The sequence below is a fragment of the Muscardinus avellanarius genome, assembly GCF_963383645.1.
Source record: "Muscardinus avellanarius genome assembly, chromosome: 18".
Lineage (NCBI taxonomy): Eukaryota > Metazoa > Chordata > Mammalia > Rodentia > Gliridae > Muscardinus > Muscardinus avellanarius.
In genome coordinates, this window is record NC_137804.1 from 45606562 (window position 1) to 45619536 (window position 12975).

The 12975-nt window shown below is 56.9% G+C and overlaps 1 protein-coding gene across 2 annotated transcripts in view; it reads right to left on the reverse strand.

Annotated features, from left to right (window-relative positions):
• Positions 1-12975, reverse strand: part of OLFM2 (olfactomedin 2) — a gene marked incomplete at both ends in the record, with an annotated part of 55346 nt that overhangs the window by 30534 nt on the left and 11837 nt on the right. Inside the window, one exon of one of the 2 annotated variants that reach the window (XM_080715102.1) lies at positions 12313-12447. The exons of the other annotated variant lie outside the window; for it this stretch is intronic. Coding sequence (XP_080571228.1) covers positions 12313-12447 — 135 coding nt within the window. Of the gene's footprint in view, positions 1-12312; positions 12448-12975 lie in introns of those variants that run through there. 2 annotated transcript variants of the gene reach the window in all.

The following is a 12975-nucleotide window of genomic DNA, read 5'->3' on the forward strand; positions in this document are numbered from 1 at the left end:
GGTGATGGCTTCCAAGTCCTGCAGCAGCTGCCCCGGGCGTCTCTTCTCCTGAGCTTTCCTGCTGCCCACACGCCCCTGCTTCTCCTCCACAGGACTCTCCGCCCCCTGCAGCCCACAGAGCACGGAAGGAGGTGGCGGAGAACGGCCATCAGGGGCAGAGGGGACCTAGGGAGGGGGCCAGGGGTCAGCTTTCAAAGGGAGAGCCGTCAGCCCAGTCCTTGGGAGGCTGAGACAGGAGGATGGCAATTCAAGGCCAGCCTCAACAACTCAGTAAAACCCTTTTCAAGATTAAAAAAAAAAAGGCGCGGGGGGGGGGTAAAATTCAGAGGTAAAATGGCCCTGGGTTCAATTCCCCAGGAAAGGAAAGGAAAGAAAAGAAGGAGAAGGAGGGGGCAGGGAAGGAAAAAGGGAAAGAAAAGATGAGAACAAAGGAGCCTCTCTGGGCTGCAGCAGGAGCGGGAAGACCCGGCAGGTGGGGGCTGAGGCCGGCCGAGGAGAGGAGGACCCGAGGACAGGTGGGGACCGAGGCTCGGCCGGGAGCCGAGTCCCAGGGAGCGCGTCCCTGATGGGTGGCGGTCAGGACTGCGCTCACTGCCTGCAACCGTCCCCACCTGCGCCTGCGCCCCCACGCGTCTCCCCCATACTTAGCCGAGCGCCGAGCGGCCGTCAGATGCAGGAGAAACTGAGCCGAGAGAGGCTGGGCCCGGGCTCTGGAACACTGTGTGCCTCTGGGGTCTCCGCGGCCCTCTGACAGGGGCCCCGAGGTGCTCCCGGGTCCCCTCCCGGGCTCGCGGTGGACTTCTGGCCACCTGTACCGTGACTGACCGCACCCCGCGGGCGCCGCAGCTGGCCGCTCTGCCCAGCGTCGTGTGGAGCCAGTCTGTAGACCGTTAACCCTAACAGCTCACAATTCAAAATACGCTCCCTACCGAACGCAGCGGCCTTCGAGTCATCTTGACCCGCAGGCCGGCTGAGCTCTGCGGACAGTTCAAGAGCTCACAGGTCAATCGGCCAAGAACTCGGTACCTAAGCCGGGCGCGGTGGGCACGCTTGTCATCCCAGCATTCGGGAGGCTGAGACGGGAGCATCGCGGTTCATGGACGGCCTCAGCTACTTAGCAAGGCCCTCTGCAACTCAGTGAGACCCTGCTTCCAAATAAAGAATAAAAAATAAGGCTGGGGCTGTAGCTCGGAGGTCAAATGCCCCCGGGTTCCAGCCCCAGACCCGCAAAAACAAAAATAATTCTTTACCTGGACGCTGGGTACCTGTGTCAGTGTCTCTACCTAGAGGGTGACTATGGCCGCACCGCCCTGAACTGGCCCGATCGCGTCTCTGCCAGGTCCTAGGCGTCCCCTGACCCTCCAGTTGGTACATACACACCTTCCCCAGCCCACAGACAACTCTGCCACGCGGGCCCGTGCCCATCACACAGGCCAACGCCTCTCCCTGGACACCGGCCGTGTGTGTGTCCTCTGGGCAGCCACGTGCACCTGAGTGTCCACCCGGAAGCCACAGACGTGCCACGTCCTCCCAGGCCAGCCCTCCCCATCCACCGTGTCCACCCGCTCGTAGCCACGAACGTGCCCGTCCCCGTCCCGTAGGAAGCGGCAGCTACATGCGCTCTGTCACCGGCCTCGTGGGTCTCCCCGGCGAGCGCACTGGCATGGCGGTCGGTCCTGAAGCCTTCCTGCAGAGCCGGTGCCTTACAGCGTGCTGCTGAGGTCGCCGGGCGCCTCCAAGGGCTGAGGGAGCCAGCCTCGGCTGACGGCCGGGGAAGCCTGGCGTCCCGGAGGAGCCCGCGCATGCGCTCACACAAACGAGCTAATTTCCTTCTCACCGCACCAAGTGTCTCAGCCAGTGTCTATCTGCAGAACATAAGTCACATTGCAAGATATGTTTATGGACCCGACACTACCCTGATATTACGCTGTTACTAGACTTGGTCATTATACTGAAGGCTGGTACTGCACTGAGGGCTGCATCAACAGACGGGTCATTATACCGAAGGCTGCATCACCCTGATGGGTACTACACTGAGGGCTGCATCGGCAGATGGCTCATTATACTGAGGGCTGCCATCAACCTGATGGGTATTATACTGAGGGCTACATCAAAAGGCTGCTTATTATACTGAAGGCTGCATCACCCCAATAGGTACTACACTGAGGGCTGCATCGGCAGATGGCTCATTATACTGAGGGCTGCCATCAACCTGATGGGTATTATACTGAGGGCTACATCAAAAGGCTGCTCATTATACTGAAGGCTGCATCACCCCGATAGGTACTACACTGAGGGCTGCATCAAAAAATGGGTCATCAAAAGATGGGTCATTATACTGAAGGCTGCATCACCCTGATAGGTATTACACTGAGGGCTGCATCAACAGACGGGCCATTATACTGAAGGCTGCATCACCCCAATAGGTACTACACTGAGGCCTGCATCAGCAGATGGCTCATTATACTGAGGGCTGCCATCACCCTGATGGGTATTATACTGAGGGCTACATCAAAAGGCTGCTCATTATACTGAAGGCTGCATCACCCCGATAGGTACTATACTGAGGGCTGCATCAACAGTCATTTTACTGAAGGTCATATTGCCTTTCTGGGCCTTACACCAAGGGTTGCATCATCAGACCCTTTTTCCTTTTTTTTCAGTGGGGGGGTGGACTAGGGATTGGACCCATGGGCTTTCCAACTTGGAGCTACATTCCCAGCCCTATTTTATTTTTATTTTTGAAACAGGGTCTCACTAGGTTGATGAGAGTCTCTCTACTTGCTGAGGCTGTCCTCAAACCTGCGATCCTCCTGTCTCAGCCCTAATTACTGGGATTACAAGCGTGCGCCACCACGCCCGGCTCAGACACATCTTTAAATGAAGACCAAGCCGGGCTGGTGGCCACGCTCGTCATCCCAGCATTCGGGAGGCTGAGACCGGAGGATCGTGGTTCGCGGCCAGCCTCAGCTACTTAGCGAGGCCCTCTGCAACTCAGTGAGACCCTGCTTCAAAATAAAGAATAAAAACTAGGGCTGGGGGTGTAGCTCCGGAGGTAGACTGCCCTGTACCACAAAACAAACAAACAAACAAACAAATAATAATAATAATTAAAAAAAAAAGCTAGAACCAGCTTTCTTCATCCCAGAACCAAAGGGCGTGACTGTGTGGCCGGGCCCTCGGTCGCCCCGTCTCAGCTCCCCCAGCAAAACACACCTCGCCACGCCCGGTGAGAGCTTTTGCTGCAGGCTCAGGCACGGTGTCCAGGCCCCTCCGCGCACCCAGGCGCGCTCAGACCGTCCCCACAGAAGACACGCGCTCGGACACACAGAGGCCCGTCCATCCGTCAGCTGAGACGCACCCAACGGGGTCGGATTCCCTCCCGCAACGCACACCTGCCCAGGGGCACGCCAGGCCGCGCAGGACAGCGGGCTGCAGCCTCTGCCCGAGTCCCCCGCCCCGGGCCACCCTGCCCTTCCGGATGGATTGATGGGGCATCCGGGAGAAGGCGGTTATAAATTAAACATCGACCCTGTCTGAGCGCCGGTCTCCGCCAGCCGTCCATTGGCTGCTCGGCTCCCAGGGGGCGCGGGGGGCGGGGGAGAGGCCAGGAGAAGTGGCTCGCTTAATTAATTAGTCCTAATTGAGATATCTTTGCAAACATCCTTTTATGGAAGGCCACGATTCCCTCCGCCGTTTCCTGGGAATTCGCCGTCACCTCCGCCGGTCTCCAGCCCCCGAGTGTGGCAGAAGAAAGACAGCCCAGCAAGGGGGGCCGCTAAGGACAGCGACACCCAGGGGCCCGGGGACGACACCCAGGGGCCCGGGGACGACACCCAGGGGCCCGGGACGACACCCAGGGGCCCGGGGACGGGCGGGCGGGAGGCCCAGAGATGGCCAAGCTCCAGGCAGAGACAGAGATCGGGCCCGGAGGAACGCGCAGACAGGCCGCAGAGGGAGTGATGCAGGCCTCCGCCACGGAGGGCCAGACGCGGGCACAGATGGACCCGGCGGCGCCGCAGACGAGTCTCCCTGCCTTTTTTCTGCCTGGCCCCATCTCCCATCCGTCCGTCCGCAGCAGCAGCAGCAGCAGCAACAACCACAATCAGCCTGATTCCTCTCTGGCCCGAGCCACCCTCCCCGCGCGCCCCGCAATCATCTCCCTTGTTCAGTTTCTGCAGCTGCGGCCTGGCCCTGGCCCGGCAGCTGTTCCAACCTGGAACCGGCGCTGGGGCCTGGTGGCCGGGGGCCTCCGGGGACCGGGACGGGGGCTGGGCTTCCGTTCCCAGTGTCCACGGGGATCCAGATGCCCCCACCCGCTCTCCGAGGCCTTCGTGGACTCTAGCCAGCCTTCCTCACCAAACCCTTCCTGAGGCCCAACACGGCACCGGGCTCAGGAGGCGACTCCTCGCCGGATCCCCTCCCCCGCCCCGTTCCCATCAGGACTCCATGACAGTGGCAGACAGAATCCCAGAGAGAAGGACATGAAGGAGATAGAGACAGATAGAAATGGCAGAGACCATCAGAGACCGGACGGACAGAGCAAGGCAGAGGCAGAGATGTGCAGGGCAGAAGAGATTTGTAAACAGAAAGAGAGCGTGCTAGAGAGATTAAAAAAACCCACACGCAGAAACAGTTAGCAAAAGTCGCTCAACAAACACGTATGGCGCGGCTACTATATGTTGTGGTTACACAGATAAGACAGAGAGAGAGATAAAGACAGCTTCTCAGCCAGGCACTCCCGCAATCCCAGCTACTCAGGAGGCTGAAGCGGGAGGATTGCTGAAGCCGAGGAGTTTGAGGACAGCCTGGGCAACAGCAAGAGACCCCAGACTCTTTAAAAAGTTTACAAAAGCCGGGCGTGGTGGAACACCCTTGTAGTGGCAGTACTCGGGAGGCTGAGACAGGAGGATCGCGGTCTGCGGCCAGCCTCCGCAACCTACTGACGCCCTCCACAACTCAGTGAGACCCTGTTTCAAAATAAAAAATGAGCCGGGCGTGGTGGCGTGCTTGGGAGGCGGAGGCAGGAGGATCGCGCTGGTCCGGAGCCAGCCTCATTGGCTTAAGAGACCCTGTTTCCAAATAAAAAATTATAAAAAATAGGTCTGAGAGTGTAGCCTGGAGGTAGAAGGGCTTCCAGGAACCCCAGTACCCCCCCCACACACACACACAAAATAAAATAAAATAAAATAAAATAAAATAAAATAAAATAAATAGGGCTAGGAGTGTAGCTCAGAGGTAGAATGCCCCTGGGCTCCATGCCAGTACCACTAAATAAATAAATAAATAAATAGCTGGGCATGATGGTGCCCGCCTGTAATCCCAGCTCGGGAGGCAGAGACAGGAAGATCGCAGGTTTGAGGCCATCTCAGCAAATTCACAAGATCCTCAGGGACTTAGTGAGACCCTGTTTCAAAATAAGAAATAAATAAAATAGGGCAGGGGGTGTGGCTGTGGGAATAAAGTTGGACACTTTGTTCTCACAGTACTACAAGAATAAAATGAGATGAACCCCTCAATTTAGACGTCACGACCTCCAGGAAACCTCCACGCACCCAGGCTGGACTCAGTGCCCCTTCTCTACTCCCAGAATGTTCCAGAAATACCCCGTCACCACACATAATACGTCATTATAAAAGTTTGACTGATGGGACTGTGATTTAATGTGGCTGGACACTTTATTCTTATTAATTCATTCATCTATTTTGCGGTCCTGGGGATTGAACCCAGGGGTATCTACCTCTGAGCCATGCCCCCAACCCTATTTTATTTTTCATTTTGAAAAAGGGTCTCACTAAGTATTTAGCAAGATCCTGTGTCAAAATAAAAAATAAATAAAAATAAAAAAGATTGAGGATTTTCTCAGTGGTAGAGCACCCCCAGGTTCAATTTCCCAGTACTACAAAACACAAACAAACAAAAACTCTGAAGAGAAAAAAACCTAATTAAAAACCATCCCTGCCAGTATAGCCACGACATTATAGCAGAAAGAATCAGAGAAGATAAACAAGCCATTAATTACAGAACCTAGTTCTAGGCTTAAAGTGATCAAGAAAAAGAACGCAGGAGCCGGGCGCGGGGCGCGCGCTGGTCACCCCAGCACTCGGGAGGCTGAGACGGGAGGATCGCGGTTCGCGGACAGCCTCGGCTACTTAGTGAGGCCCTGCGCAACTCAGTGAGACCCGGTTTCAAAATAAAGAATAAAAAATAGTGCTGGGGGTATCGCTCAGAAGTAGGAATGCCCCTGGGTTCCATCTCTGGTAACACACACACACACACACACACACACACACACACACACACACACACCACGCGGGGAGGGAGGAGTCCTGTGAGCGGGACATGGTGGCCCAGGCCCATAATCCTGGTACTTGGAGGCTGAGGCAGGAGGATCACAGGTTCAAGGCCAACGTTAGCAACTTACAGAGGAAGTGATTCCAAATCAAAAATAAAACAGGGCTGGTGGTGTAGCTTGGACGTAGAATGCCTCTGGGCTCATCTCTAGTATCAGAAAAAAAAAGAAGAGGAGGAGGAGGAGGAGGGAGAAGAGGAAGAAGGAAAAGAGGAGGAGGAGGAGGAGGAGGAGGGACAGGAAAGACAAAAGATGGCTACCTCACAGAAGCAGGAGAGAAACACAACTGCATAAACACCTGTGAGTTGAGGTTGTTCGTTACCATAATGTGATTTAGCTCCTGTTGACTGATTTGGGGTTCTCCCAGCCCCCTAGAAAGCCGCAAAGGAAAGTCATGGACTCCTTCTCGGCTCTTCACGGGGAAGTGCTCCAGGAGCGCCCTGCCGCTGGCTGCTCAGATCTGCCCGGGATAAAACACCCTCCCTCCAGCCCCTAGGGGAGGGACGGGCGGGCAAGGGACCCCAGGGGAGGCAGGTGCGGGGACCCCAGGGGAGGCAGATGCGCTTCCCGGCTGCAAGGCTGGCAGCCGCGGGCGATGGCGCTGACGGCTCTTAGTCTGGGTCTAGATTTATGACCCCCAGGTGAGGAGCCATTCTGCCGAAGCTCCGTCCCCCAGGGATGGTTTATGGCGGGGAGATGGCCCGAGGAGGAGGGCGGCAGCTTCCTCCCCGCCTTCCCAGGGATGCTTCAAGGCAGGAATGCTAAGCTGCTCTGGCTAGACGGGGCCTGGCTGGGGCTGCCCGCCCGCTGTGGTCCTTCCTCTAGCTTACAGCGGGCTTCGGGAATCCACCTGCCCAGAACCCCAGAACCCGGGCGTGCTGCTCCGAGCCACACCCCCTGCCCAGTTTCTATTTGGAAACAGGCTCTGCTAGGTCGCCGAGTCTGCTCCGACTGTCCACGAACCTGCAACCCTCCGGTCTCAGCCCCCCAGTGCTGGGGTTACAGGTGTGCGCCCCCGGCCCGGCCCTGTGGGTCCCAAAGTCCACGGAGACCCTGAATTCTCCTGGACGACTAAGGACACTGGGGTTTCGAGAGATTAAACAATTTTCCCCAAGGCCACACAGGTGGTAAATTGCAGGGCCAAGATTCAAATCAGGATATTTTCAACCCAGACTCCTCTCGGGACCTGAGCACCTGTTGAGAAAGGCCCCGCGCGGGGCTTCGCGTGCACCGCGCCGGACAAAGGCGCTTGGTTGTTTTGTTGAATAGATAAAATGGACAGAAGGACGAGTGGACGGGTGGAGAGGGCTAGGGGTGGGAAGAGGACGGATGAGATGGTTGGGCCATCTCACCGCAGGCGCGGTGGCCCGCGTCTGTGATCCCGGGACTTGGAGAGTGAGACGGGAGGGTTGCAGGTTCGAGGCCAGCCTCAGCAACTTAGTGAGACTCGGCAACCTAGCAAGACCTTGTTTAAAGAATAATTTTTTTAAAGGGCTGGAGGTACAATGCCTCTGGTTCAATCCCCAGTGTTCCCTCCCCCACAGGAGATGGCTGGATGGCAGAGAATGGACGGGTGGTGGGACTGGTGGGTGCACTGATAAAGACATAGATTGAAGGCTGGGCGTGGGGCGCACACCTGTCACCCCAGTCCTCGGGAGGCTGAGACAGAAGGTTCGCAGGTCTGAGGACAGCCTCAGCAAGTAGTGAGGCTCTCATCAACCTAGCGAGACCCTGTTTCCAAGTAAAATTAAATTGGGCTGGGGGTGTAGCTTGGAGGTAGAATGCCCCTGGGTTCAATCCCCAGAAAAACAGACAGACTCACACACACACACACACACACACACACACACACACACACACACGGAAGGATGGATCCAGGAAAAGATAGACAGATGAATATGGATAGAATGAATGGGTGGAGGATGGATGGGTGGATGGATGGATGGATGGGTGGGTGAATGAATGGATGGATGGATGGATGGATGAATGATAGATGGATGGGTGGATGGGTGGATGGATGGATGGACGGATGGGTGGATGGATGGATGGGTGGGTGGATGGATGATGGATAGATGGATGGATGGATGGATGGATGATGGATAGATGGATGGGTGGATGGGTGGATGGATGGATGGGTGGATGGATGGGTGGATGGATGGATGGATGATGGATAGATGGATGGGTGGATGGGTGGGTGGATGAATGGATGGATGATGGATAGATGGATGGGTGGATGGATGGGTGGGTGGATGGATGGATGATGGATAGATGGATGGGTGGATGGGTGGGTGGATGGATGGATGGATGGATGGGTGGATGGATGGATGGATGGGTGGATGGATGATGGATAGATGGATGGGTGGATGGGTGGATGATGGATAGATGGATGGGTGGATGGGTGGATGGATGGATGGATGGGTGGATGGGTAGATGGATGGATGATGGATAGATGGATGGGTGGATGGGTGGATGGATGGATGATGGATAGATGGATGGGTGGATGGGTGGATGGATGGATGGGTGGGTGGGTGGATGGATGAGTGGGTGGATGGATGGGTAGGTAGATGGGTAGATGAATGAGTGGCTGTCAAGATGATGGGTGACTTGAGGACAGGTGTAAAGACGGAAGGATAGATGGAAAGAGAATGGACAGGCGGGTGCCTGGGTGGAATGGCGGATGGAGAGAGAGGGGAGGTGAGCTTAGGGCAGTTGAGCGGATGATGAAGGATGGAGAGAGAGGTAGGTGAGGGGTCACTGGAAGGATGAATGGATGGGGATCTGGAGAGGAGGCTTGTTACCCACAATGCTTTTGTGGGGTAGGAATCATTACCTGTTTATGTATGTACTTATGTTTGGATGCATGCATTTATTTACTGTAGATCTGGGGTGAATCCCGGGATGATCCACACCCCCAGCCCTATTTTTATTTTGAAAGAGGGTCACGCTAAGTTGCTGAGTCTGGCCTCAAACCTTGATCCTCCTGTTCCAGCCTCCCAAGCAATGGGATTCCAGGTGTGCGCCACCACACCCAGCTTATTATCATTTTATAGATGAGAAAACTGTGGGGTGGTAGCGCCCCTGGCCCAGTGTCACAGAGCGAGCTGGGGTGGGATCTAGGTTCTGATATAGGTTTATCAGAACCCCAAGGCCCTTTCTTGCCCGGTGCCCTCCTAGCCTCACCGGGAGGCCATTAGCATCTCCCTCCACAGAATCCTTTTGGCGAGGCCCAGCTAGATGGAGGGAGCGGGAGCTGGGGCAGGAGCCGGGGCTTTCAGCAGATCAACGTGCTGGTAGCAACGCAGGAGTCCAGGTCTTTCTGGGCACACCAACACACACACATGCACACTTAGAGAAAACAAGCAGTACACACAGGAATCTGCCCACCTGCATATAAGGCAAGCATAGTACTGAACACACACTAGCACACTTGCAAACATACCAACGTCCACCCTCTCTTGCACGCAACAATGCAGGTCCAGCCAGACACGGCCGCCACGCCTGTCATCCCAGTACCGGAGAGGCTGAGACAGGGGGATTGCAGGTTTGAGGCCAGCCTCAGCACCTTGGCAAGGCCCTCAGTAACTTAGTGAGACCCTGTTTCAAAACAAAAAAGTAAAACAGGGTGGGGGCTTTAACTCGGAGGTGGAACGCCCCTGGGTTGACTCCCCAGCACCATGCTGGGCCCTGGAAACACATCTGCACACAGACCTGCTCACACAAACCATAACTCAGAGAGGCCCGTACACACTGAGGCACACTCCCCAGATGCCCCTTGTGCCCACATCCATGCACACACCTGCGCATAACACGTGTGCATGTGGGCACTCACACTTAGATGGGGAGGCAAATGGTCCCATCCGCCCTTCCTTCCTTCCTTCATTCATTCTTTCTCTTTCATGATACTAGAGATTGAACTTGACACTGGTCTACTTCCAAGCTACACGCCCAGCCCTATTATTATTATTATTTATTATTATTATTATTAGTTTTTGTGGTACTGGGGGTGGAACCCAGAGGCTTTCTACCTCTGGGCTATACTCCCAGACCCATTTTATATTTTATTTGGAAACAGGGTCTCACTAAGTAGCTGAGGCTGGCTTTGAACCTGTGCGATCCTCTTGTCTCAGCCTCTCAAGCGCAGGGGTTACAAGCGTGCGCCACCATGCCCGGCTCAGCCCTATTATTTTATTTTTATTTTGAAACAAGGTCTCACTAAGTTGCAGAAGCTGGCCTTAAATCTTCGATCCCCCCATCTTAGCCTCCCCAGGTACTGGGGTGACAGGTGTGTGCCCCACCACGCCTGGCTCTGGCTCCCGACATCAATTACACAACCTCTCTCCCCTCAGACAGACGGCAACCGCGAGAAGGCTGTGTCACACCGTGTGTGCACACTCAAATGCACACATGTGGTCATGCAACACAAACCCATGGCAAGGGACTCGTGACCACGGACACACACACACACACACACACACACACACACATCCAAACACACCCACTCAGGAACACGCCTGTACTAACGTAGGAATGCTACACCCCGGCCCTATGTTTTCTTCTTTATGTGGAAACAGGGTCTCACTAAGTTGTGGGGAGCCTCACGAGTGGCTGGGGCTGGCCACGCACCTGCGATCCTCCCGTCTCAGCCTCCCAAGTACTGGGATTCCACGCGTGCGCCACCACGCCTGACTGGGATGTACTCTCACACTCAAGAAAACACAAGTGGCCCCCCGAGTCAGCGATGCACAGGACCCCGAGTGCTCACACCCCCACCTACACCCCACACATGCACAGGCACACGGCGACGTACCCAGCGCCGCGCGATGGGAGGGAAACGCAGAAAGACAGCGCTGGCACGGGCAGCTCATTCCCGCCCAGCCCAGTGCCACCTGGTGGGGGGCAGCCACTGAGCCCAGAGACCCTCTGTGCAGGGAGGGGAGGGAGAAGCAGGGCCATGCTGACCGAGGAGAGGGGAGCCCCGCTGCTGGGGGTCCCACAACCTCCCTGGGTCCCAGCAGGCGGGGGCCCAGGGAAGTCTGCAGAGGAGGACGACAGGACCAGGGCGGTGAACCACCACCGTCACTATTGATATTGTACAGAGGCGGAACCCAGGGCGTTCTGCCTCCGAGCTCCACCCCCAGCCTTATTTTATTATTCACTTTGAAACAGGGTCTCTGCTAAGTGGCTGAGGGCGATCCTCAAACCCGCGATTCTCCTGTGTCAGAGGATTACAGGCGTGGGCCACCGCACCATGCCTGGCTCCTTAGCCACCATGATTAACCCCACTGAGCGGGTCCCCTCACCCCAGTTCTCCCTCGGAGGGTCAGGACCACAGAGGGAGAGGAGACGGGGTGGGAGGGGCCCATCCTGGGCCTCGGGATGCCACCCACCTAAGCCCTCCTGCCCGCTCCCCTCGGCCCCTCCCCGGGGGGACTAGTTTTGGGGGTAAATACTGGACACATGGTCAGCCAGGTGAGGAGGAGGAGGTCGCCGCGGCGGGCGGGGGGCAGGGGGGGTGCGTGCAAGGGAGAGGAAAAAGCCCTGCGAGCCCAGCAGTGGCGGCATCCCAGGACCCGCCATCCCGGGACTCGGAGGCCGAGCCGGGCCGCAGGTTTGCAGCTGCCTCAGCAACTTTGCGAGCAGAGAGACCTCCGCAACTTACAGACCCTGTTTCCAAAAAAAAAAAGGGGGTGGGTGGGTGGGAGCTGGGTGTGTAGCTCGGAGGCAGGACGCCTTCAGGCTCCATCCCCAGGGCCAGCCGGAGAGACAGACAGACAGACAGACAGACAGACAGACAGACAGACAGACGGGGGGGGGGGCGGCGCGACAGAGATGGATGGAGACAGAGACAGAAATAGAAGGAGACCCAGGGAGAGAACTCCTCGGACCCCGGGGGCCCGGCACCCCCACCCCCGGGCCCGGCCGGGCTGGGGGCGGCGGGGGGCACCACGCCCCCCACTCACGATTTTCTCGGAGGCGCCGGCGCGGGACACGGTGCCGTTGAGCCCCACGAGCGAGGGCAGCGTCTGCGACATCCAGTTGGTGACCATGGCCATGGTGCTGAGCAGCGCCCCGATCTTGAGCAGCGGCACGGACATCGCGCCCCGCTCCTGCCCCGCGGCCGGGGGCGGCTGGGCGGCTGCGGCTGCTCCCCGCGCCGGCACTTCCAGCCCTGACGTCACGGGGGCGGGGCGCGCTGGCCCCGCCCCGCGGCTTCCCCACGCCCCGGGGTCCCCGGCGCGGTGGGAGGGGGCGAGCGGCGCGCGGGGCCCCGGAGCGCCCCGGGGTCCGTCTCTCTCTCTCTCTCTCTCTCTCTCTCTCTCTCTCTCTCTCTCTCTCTCTCTCTCTCTCTCTCTCTCTTTTTTGGTGCCGGGGATGGGACCCAGGGGCATTCTATTTCCCGGCTACACCCCCCCCCAGCCCTTTTCATTTTTATTTATTTACTTATTTATTTTGCGGGACCGGGGATGGAGCCTAGGGGCATTCTACCCTCTGAGCAACACCTCCCCCCGCCCATTTATTTTATTTATTTATTTATTTATTTATTTATTTATTTATTTATTTTGCAGGACTGGGGACGGATCCCGGGGGCTATGCCTCCCAGCCCTGCTTATTTTTATTTATTT